The sequence below is a fragment of the Talpa occidentalis genome, unplaced genomic scaffold (genome assembly GCF_014898055.3).
Source record: "Talpa occidentalis isolate TD23 unplaced genomic scaffold, MPIMG_talOcc4v2.1, whole genome shotgun sequence".
Classification (NCBI taxonomy): Eukaryota; Metazoa; Chordata; class Mammalia; order Eulipotyphla; family Talpidae; genus Talpa; species Talpa occidentalis.
Genome location: NW_026555331.1, coordinates 140,572,336 through 140,591,092, shown reverse-complemented (window position 1 = coordinate 140,591,092; position 18,757 = coordinate 140,572,336). Strand labels below are relative to the sequence as shown.

The following is an 18,757-nucleotide window of genomic DNA, read 5'->3' as shown; positions in this document are numbered from 1 at the left end:
ATTGCCCAACTTTTGGGTAGCAGTGCAACAAGGAAGTCCTGCCTCTCTCTCCAGAATTAGTTTCCAGCTGTCATTGCTCAGCTCACCACCTGTGTGGCTTGTTTAGATCCCACTGAGTTGTGCTGCAACTCTCGCTGCAAGGGGGCTGGTGAACCAGGAAGCTACTGAACCAGCTACTGAACCAGGAAGCTGTTCCTGGGCTGGTTTCTTTCCCATCTAATCCTGGCAAGTCTCATGTCCTCTTCAGTGGAGGAGACTTCATTCTTCCTTGGATCTAACCAGTGAACTTAGTATCCAAAGCTCACCCCCTGCTTCTCAAGAAGAAGCTGTCTCTACTACCCACTACCCCCACATGCTGACTTGACCCAGCACCATTCACGAGGCAAGCAGGTGAGCCAAGATGTTTGTCCTTCAGGATCTGCCGTGCACCTGGGCTGAAGCCTGAGTCTACTGAATTCTTTGGCTTAAGCTGGTCTCCACCAAAGTCCAACTGTATGGCATGCATATCAGCTTCCTGACCAGCTGGGAGATAATCTTTTGCCATAGCCACTCAAAAATAATATAACATGCATTCATATGGAAAATTAGACTACCAAAGAACACGGCAAACAAAACACAACAGACCCACACTGGCAACCAGGCCTTTCGGCGGGGTGTTCCCCTTCTTGCACACTACCCTCCCAGCCACAGAATTTAATTGCCACCGTCAATTCCAGCTGTGCCATCACTGGCGCTGAGACCCAGTGAGGCTCCTGCTCCACTCCAGTGAGCACTTATCACATCTTCATGTTTTCATGCCTGGATGGGATGGGATGAGATGGCCTGGCATCACTGCAGGAAGCTCTAAGCCAGGCAGCAGGCCAGTCCAGGAACTCGGATGGGTCTTTGGATTTTAGGAACATCTCTACTCGTCCTAAGGGCTGCCACCTCCCTTTCCTGGCCCGTTTTTCATCTGCACCACTAGCCTTGCCACATGCCCCAGGAAGGGAAGAATCAGTGGTGCCTCTGCCAAACTGTGCCTGCTCATAGACCCACAGCTCAGCCTTGACCAGAGAGGAACAGAGGAAGGGAATCTGAAATTGTTTGTGGGGTGAGGACTGCCAGAAACTCATTCCAGCCCCTGAGCTCTTGCAAGTTCAAGACCAGGAGGCATTGTGCAGGGTCCTGGCTGCTTAGAAACCAGATTCCTGGCTTCCTGGCTGGAAGACACATTGCCTTTGAACTTAAAAGGCCATTTTTCCTTTCTGGTGTGTGTATGCGTGCATGTGCAGATGTGTACAGGCACATGCACAAGAGCTGGGGTGTGTCTGGCACACACCTGGGTTTCCATGTGCGTCCATTTCGAGACTGGAATGTCCTTCTGCATCTCCATGTGCCTTGTACCGTGTGTGATGATGGGGATTTGGTAGACGAGAAGCAGTTTTCCATTTCCCCACGTGGGACCCATCAGTGAGCCCTTGTGTTGTAGGTGTCTGGGCCCATGAGGAGAATCTGGGGATGTAACTATATACCTATAGCACCTAATAATTGGGTGTTAGATCGTCAAGATGCTGTTATCCACCTCGGCTGTTATCCCTCGGGGATGTGGCTGTTCCCGCTCACAAGAATCGAGTTTGCTGATCTCGCCATGCATTCAGGCATTTCCCCCTGCCCACCTGTCAGCCTTGGGTGCACAACACACCCCTGGAACCAGAACAGGCCGTGCACTGACTGAGCCTGGAGCGGTGGTACCATTAGCTCCGAGACCTTGCAATCAAGCAAGGTTGATGTATGCCACCTGGCTCTTGCGTAGTGCTTTCTTAACTGCTTTCCACCTGCCTCTTCATTCAACCCCACTCACTAAGTATCTGCTTCCTGACGATGTGGCTGCCCTAGCAAATAGGTAGGCAGGGAAGGCAGATGATGTTACCCCATTTGGAGCAGAGTTTGTTCAGGTGAGAAGTGGGACTCAGCCTTCTGCTCTGGTGGCTCCTGTGCCCGCTCTGGGAGCACCTTCTGGTTCTTCTCCGTCTGTGGATGTGCCCTCGAGATGGCGCCCTGGAGGGGCCTGCACACGGTCCTCCGGCTTCCCATGGGCCCTGAGGACTGCTCTGAGCTGCCACCGCTCTCCCCGCAGAGTGGCGACAAGGCAGCGGGGCGAGGATGATCCTGCAGGACGAAGACATCACCACCAAGATCGAGAATGACTGGAAGAGACTGAACACGCTGGCCCATTACCAGGTGAGATGGACGTGGAAGAGGGAGGCCGACTCACTGGGCAGCTAGCTCCCTGGAGTAACAGGGTGACCCAGTCGCTGGATGCCACGTTCTCGCTCCACTTCACATTTGCTCAGCCAGGAAACCTTGACCTCTCGAGAGCAAGGCTGCTCGCAGGCATACTGCCTGTAGGATGAGGGTGCAGTCCCCTTTCTTGGGAGATCCTGAAGTTGAAGGCTGGTGCTTTCCCAGGGTGGCAGGTAGCTTGTGAAGACCGAGAGTAAGCCACACAGAATGCCAACCAGAGCTCAGATCAGTCTTATTCGATTCTAGGGAAAGCCGGCAGCTCCTGTGGCCCCTAGTTCTCCAGGGAGACACGGCTTGTCCCATTAGGACCAAGCTCATCACGATTTGCCCTTATTTCTGGGTGGCGGAGTTTCTGTGCCCACGCCTCACATGTGCTTGCTTTCCCTGTAGGTGCCGGATGGTTCCGTGGTGGCTTTAGTGTCCAAGCAGGTGACAGCTTACAATGCAGTGAACAACTCCACTGTCTCCAGGACCTCAGCGAGTAAATATGGTGAGTTCACGCGATCGTGCTGGGGAGGAGGCAGCACTGTGGCCCCAGCGGAGGGGGTGTAGGGCAGGCTGACCACCAGAGAGGGAGCGGCAGACCCTGGGGACACTGATGTTGAGAAGGGACCTTCACCCCCAAAACAAAAGGAAAGTCTCACCTTCATGAGTGTCTCATGGGCTCTAAGATGCTTCATTATTTCTGTGAGCCCCATTATCACACATCATGTTCATAACAATCCCACAAATTAAATAATTATTATTTCCTCCTATTATGCAAATTTCCTCCTATTAGCAAATTATAACTCCTGTGTGGAGGCTAAAAGACCTGTAAAGGTCATGCTGTTATGATGCAGTTGAGGGGACTCACAGACCCAGACCCAGGGCTTCAGTTCTTGGGGGCAGGGAAGGGGTGCTGGGTGGGGCTGGAAGCCTGGGGTGGGGCAGTGGGCAGGACACAGCCCATTCTGCCACCATCTGTGGCTGTGCTGCCAGACCCCAGGCAATTGAAATAGCTCCCAGCTTCCCAGGATCATTCTGGATAATAGAAGAAAACCTAAAAAGCACCCATACCCTGCAGGATAGGACCTTCATCTTCCCTTCCTACTCCGCAGCCAGTTCCCCACACCTCAGGTTTCAGCAAATAAAAGGGGAAAATGGGCACAGACCAGGAGTGGGGGTGGGGAGGAGCTCAAGGGCTGTGCCAGTGGCTGGGCTGGTCTGCAGGCAGGAAGGGGCAGGTCACCTGTTCTTACCTCTGTCCTTACCCGTCTACACAGAACATGTCCTCCTGAGACATGACTTGAGCATGTGTACAGAGAAAAGTATGAAAAAGAACAAGCTTGTATTTTTTACAAATTGAGCCATGAAGGGCTGGGCGGTGCAGATACTGGAGGATAATAGGAGGTGGGGAAAGAGTTGGCAGGGTTCCCAGAGATGGTGGGAAAAGCTCCCCGTTTCCGGGACGGGAGTAAGTGGGGGATGGTGACAGTGCAGGCAAACTGCAGGAGGACGAGCCCGCAGCCGGCCTGGGCCGGAGCAGGGTGTACTGTGAGCCGGGAGTGGGGTGCCGAGCGGACTCCCACACGTGGGGTCGTCACCTTGGCAGAGAACATGATCCGGTACACGGGCAGCCCCGACAGCCTCCGCTCACGCACGCCCATGATCACCCCCGACCTGGAGAGCGGAGTCAAGATGTGGCACCTGGTGAAGAACCACGAGCACGGGGACCAGAAGGAGGGGGACCGGGGGAGCAAGATGGTGTCTGAAATCTACCTGACACGACTCCTGGCCACTAAGGTACTGGGGCTTCCACAGGGCGGGGGCACAGTCGGCGGGGGAGTCACTGCCCCACCAAGCAGAAAAGCCCAGGCTGGCGCGTTCCTAGCAAGGGGCTCGCAGCCCCTCCACGACCCGCTTAGGACAGGCGCCGCTCGTCAGCTCCAGGTCTCTCTGCCGGCACAGAACTGCGGCGTCCTTCCCAGCACGGTGCCCCAGGCCAGCACACCGTGTCGGCGTGTGGCGTGAAGCTCTGCTTCCATTCCTCCTCTGTGCCTTTCTCGAAGGAGAGACACTAGCTGCATCCACTCGCATTGTTCCGCCAGGCCTTGTGAAAGAATAGCTCCTTGTCTAGTGATGGAAACTGGGGTTCCTTCCCTAACTTCCCAGACACCAGGTCTAACCTGGGCCTGGAGACCTCGGTGCCTAGGTGAGTCCTCCCTGTGGAGGCCGGCCTGGGCCTGCTCTGCTGCTCTGCCGGTGGTCGGTGGTCGTTGTGTAGCTACGTCTGATGCGACCAGCAGATTGTGCTCATGGGCTCTGACCGAGTGAGTCGTTCATTAGCATCTGTGAAAAGTGCTAAAATAACACCGCCAAAGGGTGTGAAACCAAACCCGCTGTTGGCAGAGGCAGGCTCGCTTAGGTCCAGTCATCAGCGTTACTTCATTTTCCACGTGCAGGATTTAAAGCTGTTAGAGACAGATGAAGAGGGAGGAAAGACTAATCCATGCAGTTACCCCAGGTCACCCAGCAGGCGGGGCCCCGCCCTGTCCTCCTCCCTGAACACCCGCCCCCCCACCCAGGGCACGCTGCAGAAGTTCGTGGATGACCTGTTTGAGACCATCTTCAGCACGGCGCACCGCGGCTCGGCCCTGCCGCTGGCCATCAAGTACATGTTCGACTTCCTGGACGAGCAGGCCGACAAGCACGGCATCCACGACCCCCACGTGCGCCACACCTGGAAGAGCAACTGGTGAGTGGGGGCGCAGGGGCACGGCAGGTGGGCACAGCACTGTCACCTGCAGGGCCTTGCCCAGGCCCACCCCCGGCCTCCCTGCCCTCAATCAGTTATCACACATGTGTAGAAGCAAATGAAGGAGCAAAAAATAACCCACCAAGGGTTGCAGCCAGCTCTCTCTGGTACCTCTAGGTGCCACCTGTGTGCTTGACACGCAGGTCCCTGGGGGCAAAGACCCTGCCAGGCAAGGCCCAGCCCCGCCGTGGGCTGACAGAGTCGGTGAGAGACAGGAAGGCAGCCACGGGAACAGTGTGGCAGATGCCATGGTAGAGACGCCTGTGGCCGTGGAGCGGCAGAGGGCGGCCTCTGAGGTGGGCTCCTCAGTCAAGCCTTAAAGCACATGCAAGAAAGTTCTGTCTCATTGAAGAAGCACTGATGCTCCTTTCTCAGGCTCCCTCTAGGGTAGAGACCTTCCCCTAACTCCCTCGCGTGTCTTGGAGACAAAAGACCGTCTCCGCCCTGGTCCTGCCTGATCATCTGGGTCTTCTCTTTGGTCCCTCTCTCCTCCCCCGGGTATCATCCTCTCTCATCGTTGTCTCCTGTGTAATTTGGGCTTCCTGTTGGCCCTGCCAGGTCAGACATTAGTGTTCTGCTCTTGGCCTGACCCTTGCACAAAGCTGGGGCTCATTAACTCTTGATGAAGATGGGGGCCCAGGTGCTCTCCTATATTGATCTTACCTTGGGCTTGGACTTAGTCCCACCCACTGTGGAAATGCCTCCTTCTAGCTTTAAAATGGTCCCTGTCCCAGGCTGTTCTTCCCCAGCTCATTTCCCAAAGCTGCCCAGCCCCTGCCAACTGCTAGGGATAACTCAGCACTAGGGCACTGCCTGCAGCTGGGCAACCAGTCCTGAGCCCGAAATCCAAACACAGATGAAGCTGCAAGTCAGCCTGCAGAGCTGAAACATTACTCGGTGCCGTTTGTGCTGGGCGCTCGTCAACTGCCTCTGAAGGAGAGCGCTTTCTCCCCTGACACTGGGAATCCAGAGGCTCAGACCACAGAACTGAGGCTGGGGTGCCTGCCACGCTCACTCGTGGAGTCCTTCTGGCCTTTCTCAAATACGACTCTTAGAATCTGGATCCTCATTCAGCGGCAACACTGGGCAAAGCCCGTTCCTTCCGTTGCAAGGTTCATCCCTCGGGTCTGGTCTCAGCACCCGCCTCTGTGTCAGACCGTGTTGGATGCATCTCATCTTTTTTGCATGGTGCTGTGAATCTATCCAAGGGGCATGTCCTACTGTGTCTGCTTCCTCCTCACCACCCCATTTGATATCAGCATCCTGCAAAACTTACTGCCTGCCCAGACTTTCTCTGAGTCCTGGTAGCATAGCTGGTATTTCCAAAACACCCCTCCCTGCTCTTATAGCCCATTGCAAGCAGAATCCCTGAAATGACTTTTGTTCTCAGCCCACACCTCCCTCCTGCTGGACCACCTCCAAGCTGCAATACTGTACTAGGGGTGGAGGCAGATTCTTCCTCACACCAGCTCACCCAGGTCCGCGGGTATCATGGGAAAGACTTGCAGTTCCAGGGTACCAAGGTGTAGACAGTGATACCGAGCCCAGGTTTTCTCACCTCAGGATGCTTCTTTCTTTTTTTTTTTTTAAAGATTTATTTATTTATGCATACAAGAGCTGGGGTACAGGCCAGAGGTGTGGGGGGTGGGGTGAGAGGATTTACCAGAGACCGAGTGGGGAGCAGAACAGGCAGACTGACAAAATACACTGCTGAGGGGAGCAGCAGGCAAGACAGGAGAGGTCTGCCACGCCATGTGGGTTTCTCCCTGGCTGGGGTTATCGAACTCATGCTGCAGAGGCTGCGGATTGCTTCGTAGTACGGTACTTAACCCCTTGCGCCACCAGGAAGGCCCCACAAGATGCTTCTTTGACCCCAAATGTTCTGCCCAGACACAGAGCAGTTAGTCCAGTAATTACGAGTCTGTGTACTGACTTGGCACTAATTGTCCTCCAAGTTAATTGATTTGATTGAGGTTTGATGGAGTTGATTGAAAAGAGATGGTTTCTTTATTCCTGGTCAAAGTTTTAACTCACCTTCTCCCCACCCCCTTTCCACACACCCCCTTCTCTTTTCTCTTTTAAATAAACCTCCTGCTCATTTAGCCTGAGTGGCTGCAATCAACCAGAGATTAGTGCCATCACTAATGTTAATAATATGCTAATATTTCATTAGGCAGGAGCCTTGGTGTGCCTCCCTGTTTGATTTGCCTGTCAGCACAACTGGCGTCAGGAGGGGGAGAGTTGGGGAGAACAGCCAGAGCAGCAAGCAGGGACTCCCAGAGTCCCTCTTCTGGGTGGGGCTTCTGCACAGAGAAAGATTACCCTGAGACCTCCCCACCTGGGCAGCCAGGAGCCCCTCTTCCAGGGCCTTGACCCAGCTGTCACGGTCTCCCCCAGCAGCTGCCAGGGCCTTGATGTCACCCCTGTAGCCTGACTCCAAGCTGACCCTTTATTTCCTACTCTGGGTTTCCCAGGATCAAACAAGTAGCACTTGATGGGGTCAGATCTCAACTCTGCCTGCCCGGGCTCTGCACTGCGCTCTTTGCAGGAACTTAATAAATACTTGCTGATTGATTGGCAGCAAGAATGTGAGGGCTTGCTGTCTTTATAGCGTGGGTTGCGTGTACATCCTGGCTGCTGGGAGATACAACAGATATGGAGATACTGTACTGGCTCCTATTGAAATCATGTCCTTCTAAGAGCTCGACATCTAAGAGGCAAGCCAGCCACCTACGATCATTATAACGACGACCCACAGTGAGAACAGCAACCCAGACTACCACAGAACAGCAGAACAAGTGGCAGGAGGTGAAGAGCTGGGGGCAGAGGGAGCGGGATAAGTGACCCTTGCTTGACGCCACCGGCTTCCTGACCCCCATCCCAGCAGGATGGGGGCAGTGCAGGCTGCGCTTCCAGTTCTGGGACCAGCAGACTGCTAGGATAATGTTGTTTTGCATGGCATTATTTCCTTATAATAATTATTTCCATTCTCCCCACATCTGCATGACTTTCCCCCGATACTCCAGTTTCCTCCCACATCGTGAGGTTTGATCATCCCAGTAGGAATGAGTGGGGTGGTGGGGGTGTGTTCGAGGCACCCTGAGGTGGAAGGGTGTCCTGTCTAGGTTTGGACCTCGCCTTGTGCCCTGAGCTGCTGGGAGATGCTCCCAACAACCATGATGCCAAACTGGCATGAGCAGGTTGGAAAATGAATGAATCCAAATGATTGTAGACTATTAGAAGCATTCAGGGTCTTTATTTAAAAGTTTGGTGATGTGACCATAAGGATACCTTAGGCCTGAACTCTGGCTTACAAGAGTTAACCTGTGGTCAGATGGGTTTCATCATACCTCCTTCCACTTAAAGTCACAGTTTCGAAGAACTGTCGACTCCTTAAGTGAGAACTCACTGTGCAACCAGAGGGGCAGATGGTCAGGTTTCTCCTGACACCCCAGGACCCTTCCTGGCCACAGTCAGAGTCACTTGGGGTTAGAAACTGCATGTTCCTTTTCTTTGCCTTTGTTTATATGAGTCCCCGCCATGCAGCACCTCCCACGGCTCCTCCAGGCCTCACCCAGCTAAGAGACACCGCTGCCTCTTTAAAACTCAGGCCATCCTGTGTCACCCTCTCTGTGAGACTTCCTGGGCACTAGGTGGCTCTGGCAACCTTCCCCTTGCCCCACAGAGGACCCTGCTTGGGCTCTTGCACCTTAGTTCTCACAGTGTGTCCTTGGCTGCATGCGATTCCCCAGCAACTCCCAGGATGCAGGCTTCTTGGGAGCAGAGGGTGTGTCTTAGGCATGCTGTGGCCCCAGTTGCTAACAGAGCTCCTGATCTGGTGGAGGTGCTGACCAGAAGAAAGAGGGAGTGGAAGAAGGAAACACAGTGGCAGTTTAGGGTTTGTGGATGTGGGTTTTTAAGCACCAGCTTGAAGACGAGGAATCCAGCACCTTCACCATGCAGAATAAGCTGCTTTTTTTTTTAAAGATTTATTTATTCATTTATACAAGAACTGGGGTACAGGCACAGGAGAGTGAGAGGATTCACCAGAGACAGAGTGGGAAACAGAACAGGAAGCTGACTAAATACACTGCTGAGGGGAGCTGCGGGCGAGACAGGAGAGGTCTGCCGTGCCATGTGGGACCCTCGCCGGCTGGCTGGGATTGAACCAGCACTGCAGAGGCCACAGACAACTTCACAGTGCAGCACTCAGAGGCCCCAGGGGAGGGCCAGAGTAAGCTGCTTTTACCAGATGGGGATGCAGTGCATGGCAGAGGGTAAGATACCAAGCCTGCATTCCAGGTTGCTCTTTCCAAGTTTACCAACTGGATGTGCTTTGTATCTAGCCTAGGGTAGAGCATGGAAGAAAGTCAGAAGTCCCACACATGCTGCCTCTGACCCTCCAACCTGGTGCTCTTAGGGAGGACTGTGAGTCCTGCTGTGCAAGCTGAGCAGCAAACCCCTCTCCAGTGCCATCAACATCGTCTCTGTGGGTGGAGTGTTTAATCTTGCGGAGCCTCAGTTCCCTGGAAAATAAATTGGGGGCATAGAGAAGACTCTAAGAATAGTTGGTTCCCAGCCTTTTCTTTTTCTCCAAAGAAGACTCCAGACCAAGCTGCAGACCCTCCCTGAGTCTCTCCCCTGACCATCTGCTCTTGCCTCCACACAGCCTACCCTAAGGTTTTGGGTCAACATGATCAAGAATCCCCAGTTCGTGTTTGATATCCACAAGAACAGCATCACGGACGCCTGCCTGTCAGTGGTGGCTCAGACCTTCATGGACTCCTGCTCCACGTCGGAGCACCGACTGGGCAAGGATTCACCCTCCAACAAGCTGCTGTATGCCAAGGACATCCCCAGCTACAAGAACTGGGTGGAGAGGTGAGTGCTGGCCAGGGGACCTCACAAGCAACTTCCCTTGACCAAGGTCCCACCCCTCTGATGGGCTGGCACTTACAGAAGGCTCATTCACAAAGCCTGACCCCGCAATTGCAACCCACACCCACACCAACCCAGCATGTCAGCTGAAACAGGAACCGGTAAGTTGACTCTTCCCTGCATGGGAAGAGTGCCTGAAAGACCCAAGAAGGACCTACAGTTCCCTTTTGCACTCCCCACCCAAAACAAAACTTGTAGGTACCTGGGGTCTTGCCACAGAAAGACTAGAGGCCTCTGCTCACCTGCCAGTTCTCCCGATGTCTTGTGGGGATGTCATGGTGTGTCATTCTCATATGATGATTCCTCGATGCCCCAGGCTCTCAGCCAGAGGGCCCTGGATCTGATGGCACTCCGGAGACCGGGTTCCACCCATAAGCTGTGGAGTCAGGTTTCACTTGGTGCAAAGTTAATTCATGGTAATTAGAACATCGCTGGTCTAAGTCACAGAAGTTCAATATGCCTCGCACCCGACCTAAGCAGCCAGATGAAGCTTTGTTTATTTCTTCATTTCAGTAACCCTAGAATTCAAGAGGACAGGAATTTGGTCTCATTCTGTGCCTATGAAGAAATAGACACACAGAATGGCTTAGTTATGGGCCTATGATGACTTATATGGCTAGGACAAAACCAAATCCCCAAACTTGACCAACTTCCAGGTTTTCTTTCTATTCTTTATGAGACTTTTAGACAGCCCTCCACCAGCCCCTCTTCTCTAGGAAGAAGGGGCCTCTTCTGCCCAGAGGGCATGACCCCACCCCCAGGTATGTGACTTGCTGAGTGATGGACCAGATGTCAGCGCACATTCACCCTCTGATCAAGCTCCTTGTGCAGTGAGCAACCTGCACAACTGTACACGACAGTCCCAACTTTAGTCTTTTTCTCTTTTTACCAAGTAATTTCAAAATAGTAAACTAGGATATAAGCTCAGCTTTGATGCCTTTTTGAAGAGTAAAAAAGACCAGAAATTTCTCCTGACTTGGTGACTGAAGACAAAATGAACAGTATCCCTTTGCTCATGACAGGGATATGGCCTCTGTTACTCTCTTTATACTGGAAACTGCCTGTCCTGATATAGTTCTGCTAGAAAGGCTGAATTTTACTTTTCCCCACTCCTCTGTTCTTTGACACCATCCCTGTCCTTTCCAGCAACTGCCCAAGGTGGCTGTGTGGCCTCAGCCATCACAGGGAGAGCAAACTCTTTTGTCCTTGTATCTGATGATGTCTGAGTCACCGAGAGCCTCTCACCTTCCTGTCGTAGACAGAGGCTCATTCCTCTGATGACAGAGCTGCCAGGAGCAAGCCCTCCTGTGTGGCCAGCTGGCTCTGCAGCACAGAGAGAGGGGAGGCAGCAGTGGGCCGTGGTCATGTGGGTGCTGAAGGAGAGTGGCTATGACAGGACCTCAGTGGGGGTGCAAGCAGCAGGGCCATGGCGGGCTGGGCACATTAGGGAAACATCTGTATAGAGGACCCCTCCCTGAACACACCTGGCTAGTAGGAGGGGAGAATAATGCATGTGCCAGCTCCTGGCTTCTTCCACTGGCTGCCCGATGAGATTTGTGCATCTGCTGTAGGTCACGAGGAACCCCGGTCCATTTGGTATTTTTAGGAGTTGATCGTTTCCATTTCTTATCCCACTAGTTTCTTAGCAACCAATGCACACTCAGGAAAGTCATCTTTCACTTGCTCGAGGTCCCAGATCCTTTCTGCTCTCACTCTGGGATGAGGGTCAAAGCAGAAGGATGAGAACAGCCCAGCGGAGACTGGTATCGAGCCCAGAGCGCCTCTCCCTTGGTGAATGCATCCCACTCCCCTTCCCTGAGGAGCTGGCCTCTTGCTTACCTGGCTGCTGGGAAGGGAAGTCTGGCAGGGGGACCTTCTCCAGACCCACAATGCCCTCACCCTGCGCCACGTCCCAGGGCTGTCTGCCTCTGCTTCAGAAGAGGGATGGTAGAACCCTCCTCCTGCAACCCAGGCCTGCCCACTTCAGAACCAGCTACGGGCTGCGGGCACACAGACAGCTGCAGGACGTGGGCGTAGGGACTCGCCGTGGGGGAGCAGGCCCTGCATGCTTCAGGAGAGGGTCTTCTGTCCTGTCACAGCCAAGAACTAGGGTCTGCCCTGACTGGCCCCTCTGTAGAGTGGGGAGAAAGCATATGGACTCAGGAGGCCTCATTAACTCTGCTGCTTCAACAGCCTAGATGAATCTGTCGCACCCGGGCTGCCTGTGCTCTCTAGAACTTCATCTGCCCATCCTCCCGTGGTCTCCCACCCTCCCGCCTCGCATGCTCTCCCCCATCCTTCATGCATCCTCCTCATTCTCCCTGTATCTTTTCATCCATCCTCTCACTCATCCTCTCTCCTCCATCCGTTTATCTATCCTCTCTCCCGCCCTCCTGCCTCCCCCCGGCCCCCACTAACACCCCTCCACTCCCCCGCCATCCTCTCCTGCATCCTTCCTCCTGCCCTTCCATCCAGCCTCCCTCCAGCCTCCTTCCATTCTTCCATCCCCTTCCTGCCTCCAAGTACCTTGCTGTGCTGGTGTTGGTGGCACGACAGCAGACACCCAGGCTTCATCGCCTGGCTCCAAGTTTTAGGGCTTTTTCTTGTTGCCACTTCTAGAGAAAGGGAAGAGAATCTTGGTTCCCCCAAAGCAACCCACAACTACTCTCTCTCAGAGAGCAGAGCTCCACACGGTTGTCTCCGCAAGCTGGTGCGGCGTGATCAGTTGCGATTTCCATTTGATGACCCTTCGCAGTGAACTGTCCGTGCGCTCCTGCTGGGTCGTGATGGCCTCTCATTGTAATCGGGAGGCGTGTCAAGGTCATCCCGCAGCAACATCACCCTCCACACTTGCAGTCACGGGCTTTCTGTGTCGGGACGCGTGCCGTGGCGCCTCCGTGGCCCACCGGGACCTGCACGAGGGCGTGCCACACCTGGAATGCCATCTATCACATGTGTCAGCACGTGAAAGAGGTTAAGAATTTTAAAGCTTTCAATATGCCTCCTAAGGAAGCCATCCATTCAAAATATAAAGCAGTGACAGTCCACCCCAGAGCAGTCCTGGAGGGAAAGCATAGTCATCTCATTAACTTACTCATTAATCCGTGAGGCAGCCATGTGGGGGATCCCTCAGGACTGTACCAGGCTCTCGGGGTATATTAGACTAGATCCTTCCCTGGTGGCTGGTGTGGTCAAGGAAGACACCCAGGTCCCTGGCAGACCCCAGGAGCTGTCAGAGTGGGGGCTCAAAGAGTGGGGGCCTCATTCTGCTGGGCCTGGAGAGGTGTGTGTGTCCTGGAGGAAAGACCTGGAAGGCAATTTCCAGGGTACATCAGCATATCAGGCCCTGAATGTTGTTCATTTCTGCATCTTCAGCCTTGAGGTGTTTGAAGGGATGACAACACTCGGTTTATCCGTAAGAGTTCAGGGCGCTGGATACCTTCTCCGTCCCTGGAGCTGTCCTGAAGGCAGAGATAAGACTACCATTACGCATTGGGCCCAGTGCACAGAATCCAGCTCCCTGGGACCTGCCTTCAGAGGGGTTCCCCAAAACAACGTCAGGGCTGTAAAGCTGCCGGTGTCCCAGTAGGCATGAGCAAACTCAGCAAATAAGGCTGACAAGGCCGGTGGTGAGAGTCAGACCTCCCCAGCAGACCACAATCAGCTCGGTGGGGGCTCTGGGGGACTCTCAAAGCTCTAGTTCCTTCTGAAGGGGCTCATCAGCAGGTGGAAATTCAGTGGAGTAAGTTCAAGTGCAGGGGACCGGGCTGACCTTCCCCTTCCTCTCTGCACAGTCAGCTGATAAGAACACTTGTTTGAAGTTCATTAATGGGCATAACTGCATTCTCCATCATCAGTGAGGCTTCTCAGTGGCTGAGCCCAGCACCGAGGTCAGCATAGCTGGGAAAGGAGCGATTACACACACTGTGGAGACATGCCAGGCCAGGGTCATCATCAGGCTGCAGGGGGCTGGCAAAGGGGTGCCTGGGTTGGGCAGAGCCCCCAAGAGGAGCAAGGTGAGGTCAAGGCAGCGTCAGCAAAGCCCTGCAGGAGGACGGGCCCACTGAGCAGCAGGCAGGGCTGGGGGTGAGCATGAGGAGGGTATTAGCAGGACCCCAGTCCCCAGGCTCATCCAGGACACTGAGGTGTCCACAGCCACCCAGTGACTGAGCACCTGGGAAGATGAGGTCACATGGTCCATCTGCCTTTGTGTGTGGCTGCAGTGTCCTGCCCACCGCAGAGGCCAGGGAGGTCTGGCCTGACCCCAAGGTTAAATCAATGCAGAGCATGCCCAGGTCCAGGTTGCCTTCAGGTGAGATTAGAACCCAGCCCTCGCCCCACTCCCCCCTCAGCCCTCCATACCCTCCCCCTTCCACATTTTCTGAATATTCTCTTTGGAGAGCTGGGCCTTGGTATGAGACTAGCCACTGCGACGGGACATAGTGGTGGCGTCTCCTGTTTCCAGTGCAGATCAGGGCCCCCTAACTTGGGCTCATGTGCCTCTCAGGGGCCAGGAAGGCGGTTGTTTGCACACAGCCTGACACAAACAGCCATCTTGCTGTGCAAGGTTTCACAGGCAGGGAGCAGAAGCCTGGTTCTATACTTCTGATGATCATGTCCTGTCAGTGGGGGCTTTTCATCCAGCCTGATGGTCAGTGGGTGACAGTGTCCCATCTGGAGAAAGGGCAGGACCTCCCCTATAAGCAGGGCCTATCTGACTGCAGGGCACAGGGCAGAAGCAAGATCTGTCTTTTGTTAATGTTTTTCCCTGATACAACCTGGAGGATAAACCTTAATTTGGCAAGTACATTGGGGCGCAGAACCCCAAGGAGAGAGGCACGCAGGCATCCCGGGGAAGGCAAGGCAGGCGCCGTGCAGAGACCCCTGGCTCTCCACTCTAAAATGGAACATTGGTATTTATTGCGTCCCAGAAATAGGTCGATGAATCCAGTCTCTCTGGAAATCATACCTGTCGTGAAATTTCCCGACCCCAAGGTACCTGAGGGTATTTGGGGTGGGTTGCAGGCCTGGAGGAGAGTGGGCTCCTCTGGGATGGAACAAGGAACCAAAATGAAACAGGACAGGGAACTTTCCAGAAGGGCTTAAATGATGGGGAGGGGCAGGGAGCAGAGGCCCACATTGGGAGAAGATGGTGAAGGATAGACGTCCATATGGTGCCGGATGAGCCCCTCTGAGGAGGGCCATCCCACCCAGCTCTGGTCCTTGGCCCTGTCAGGACAGCTTGTCCTGGCCCCAGCCCTCCTGCCACACTGCAGTCAGCTCAGCAAAGCAATTGGCAGGGGTGTCTGTGTGTGACCAGGTTCCTGAGGGGCGCCTTCCCTTATCTTCTGCACCCCCTATTTATCTCGCTCCCACTGCCTTTTGCAATGGCTGCATCCCATGCTGTGGCTCAAAGCAGGGCAGCCGCACCCCCCTCACCCACCCTGGCAATGCTCTGGGGCAGATTGAACCACCACAGCGTGCAGGCCCTGGAGCCCAAAGGCTCCAGTCCTACATGAGTGCGCCCCTGAGGCCTCCACTGCTCCTGGCACTGATGGAGTGGGTACAGGTAGGGGAGCAGGCCCAGGACTGATGTGCTCATGATCAGTAGTGTGAGGGACAGGAGCTGGGAGAGATGCAGGGCCCAGGGAGGTTCTGTGAGCCCTAACACAGCCCGTCAATTCTTGAGTCCTGGGAACCCCAGCACCCATCATTGTCCTCTGCACATACACAGGCCAGAGAGAGTGCCCCTCCTAAAACCTTGTGCCCCAGATCCCTCACTTGCCACACCCTGGTCTCTGGTGACAGCTCCCCATGCGCCCTCTCTGAACTGTCAGGCTGGCTTTCCCCGGCCCTGGCATCCAGTGTGGCCTGAGCCCGGGGCCCGCAGCACTGCTTCCTGGGTCTGCTTCCCCATGTGCCTCTGCAGTCACCTGGTCCCTTCTATGGAGCCCCCATCCAGAAGGTGCCTGGGAGGAGAGGGTGAGCCATGGGGACACTGGGACCCTTCGGTGCCTCATTAGGAAACTGCACAACTCCCCTCTGGCAGGGGAGCTGGGGTTTGCTGCATAAAATGTCAAATTGCAGAAATTAAAAATGTAAATGCTGGCATCTAATTAACCAGTTGACAGCAGTGCACAGCTGCAAGTGACAGTGACTGATTGCCTTCTGCCAGCCTCTCTCCCCAAGCAGCCCAGCCCCGCCCACCTCCCCGTTAACCCCTAGAGAGGGGAAGGCCAGAGGCTCTGCTTGAAAGAGTCCGGAGGCCCGGTGGAGGGGACCTCTCGGGTTTGTGGGAAGGGGTTACAGGGACTCGAGAGACCGGCTGGACCATTCTTATGGCTACTCAGGAGCAGGGATGACGCAGGAGATGCGTCCCACGCCTGTCTACCCTCTGCCTATGCCTGGGCCACACGACAGCTTCCTTCCCTCTGTGGCCCTGGGTGCAAGGCCGGGCCAGACTCGATGCCTGGAGGGAGAGAGTCCTTAGGGAGCCCTACACAGACACCACTGGCCCAGGCGGGTGCCGGGAGTTTCCATGCGTCTTCCTCTCATGCACGGCTCCAGCAACTTGCTTCCCCACGCCCGTCCCTTGGCAGGTATTACTCAGACATCGGGAAGATGCCGGCCATCAGCGACCAGGACATGAACGCCTACCTGGCCGAGCAGTCCCGGATGCACATGAACGAGTTCAACACCATGAGTGCTCTCTCGGAGATCTTCTCCTACGTCGGCAAGTACAGCGAGGAGGTGAGCCCGGCCAGCAGGGCCTGCGGGGAGGGACTGGGGCAGAGAGCAGAGAACACCCAGCCTACGGTGGCACGGTGCGCAAGAGCACCCCCACCCCCACCTCCCCGCTCCCCGATGGTGCAGTGTCTGCTGCGCTGGATGCGGGGCTGTGCTCCAAAGACTGGGACTCTAGAGGTTTCCCTTCTGCACATTCCTCATTAAACCCCCTTCTCCGATATACAGATAAGGTGTTGCTTTTATTTATTTTTTTCTCTTTTTATTCTTTCTTCTTCCCCACATTCCTACTCTTATTTTGTCCCATGTCTCTCTCGGATCTAATTCTATTTAAACAAGGACCTCCCTACTCCCATGGGCAGGCGACGTGGTCTGTACCACACAGACTAGGCCAGAGGAGAACAGCAGAGGACAGAGCAGGACAGGACAGGAGCGAGTCAGAACAGAGCACTATTGGAACAGAGTAGAATGGAGTCCATTTAACTGGTGCCCTCCCCACTTGGAAAACCTCCTTTGGGGTTTTTGTCCCCGTAGACACCGCCTACGTTCGGGCCAGTACAAAAGTACTTATGAAGTTTTCTGAGCCACGCAAGCTTAGACCAAATGGGTTCTGAACCCACGTCCCTGAACAGCACCCAACCACTCTTTTAATAAAGTCGGGGAGGGCCTTCCCTGGTGGCGCAGAGGTTGAGCACTGGGCTGCGAGGCTGCCCGCAGCCTCTGCAGCACCGGTTCGTTCCCCGTCCCCCCGGCCACCGGCGAGGGTCCCACAAAAATAAATAAATAAATAAAGTTGGTGACAAGAGCTGAAGCCAGAGTTCCCAGCTCTCTACTTTCTCCCAGCCTTGTTCCTGAGAGAAGGGCTAGGGCCCCAGGACACAGACGGCCTCCCAGCAGGCCGCCCCAGTGTCCCAGCAATATGCTGTGAGCCTTGGGTGAAGGGGAAGCCTGGGGGGTGGTGCTCTTAGAGCTGGCCCAGGGCAAAGTTTCACATGCCCGCCCGCCCCCCCCATGAAAGAGAAGTAAGGCCCCCACAGAGTAAACTGTGTCAGAAGGCAACTGGAAAATCCTCTCATCTTGGAAAACCTGTGCCTTTCCCTATAGGTTATACATCCACTCTCAGAATGTTCTGTCTGTATGAACTGTCTACGCCAGTAACTGGCTGTTCTTGGCCAGCCCAGATGTTGGCAACTCTCACTTGGTCTTTTCCATTAAAAATACATTTAATGGGCCTGGGAGCCCGAAGCTCTAGGAGCCTCCCCTCAAGCCTGCAGCCTCCTCTTCCCTCTCCTTGTCTCTCCCTTAGACCCCAGCACCAGGAGCTTCCTGACAGTGTGTCCGGTGCCCGCGGCGGCCCTGTCCTGGCTGCTCACAGGAGTTATCTGGCTTTATTCTCTCCACTGGAGCAGACTAGAGCGGGGCTGCCAGTTCCCACATCTGACAGATGAGTCAGTGAGGGTTCAGAGGGGACACATGTTTCACCCCACTTGAGACCGATTACCCGTAACCCCCATATCTCCTGGGTCTGAGTCCAGTTCTGACACATTTATCTGTCGCGTGCACAATCATTCACTGTCATTGTCCTGCACCAACCGTCTGATCCCAGAAAAGGCCTTGGCAGACAACCTCCCTTGGGTGGTAATGACCGGAAAAGCTGAAGACATAACTCTTCTAGGGATATTTGTTTATAACAGGTAACATTAAGCCAAACACTTTGGAAATTCTGGGTCTCGGGGAGCTGAAGGGGAAGTTTTCCTTCTTTGGATTTCCTGATGTCCGTGAAATAACATCACACCTGGACCCGGTGCTCCGCTCTCCCCTCTGGCATGGAACTGCCAGCCATTTAACCTGCAGGCACCTCACATCCTTGCATAGGTGTCTTCTGACCTGCTGCCAGCTGTCATGACCAAATGAGCACACACATTTACTCAGACATGCCAGGTGTGTGTGCTCCATGATCCTGGGGTGCAGACACATTGTGCCTGCGTCCAACTGCCC

At 54.7% G+C, this 18,757-nt stretch overlaps 1 protein-coding gene across 3 annotated transcripts in view; it reads left to right on the top strand.

The window, feature by feature from the left end:
* Positions 1-18,757, top strand: part of PLXNA4 (plexin A4) — a 408,891-nt gene that overhangs the window by 383,105 nt on the left and 7,029 nt on the right. For 2 of the 3 annotated variants that reach the window (XM_054692673.1, XM_054692674.1), the window contains exons 26-29: positions 2,117-2,220; positions 2,674-2,773; positions 3,875-4,065; positions 4,848-5,088. In XM_054692673.1, the coding sequence (XP_054548648.1) occupies positions 2,117-2,220; positions 2,674-2,773; positions 3,875-4,065; positions 4,848-5,021 (569 nt within the window). In that variant the 3' untranslated portion in view covers positions 5,022-5,088. Of the gene's footprint in view, positions 1-2,116; positions 2,221-2,673; positions 2,774-3,874; positions 4,066-4,847; positions 5,089-8,343; positions 8,348-9,746; positions 9,959-16,614; positions 16,766-18,757 lie in introns of those variants that run through there. The other variant, XM_037518307.2, reaches the window with a different exon arrangement.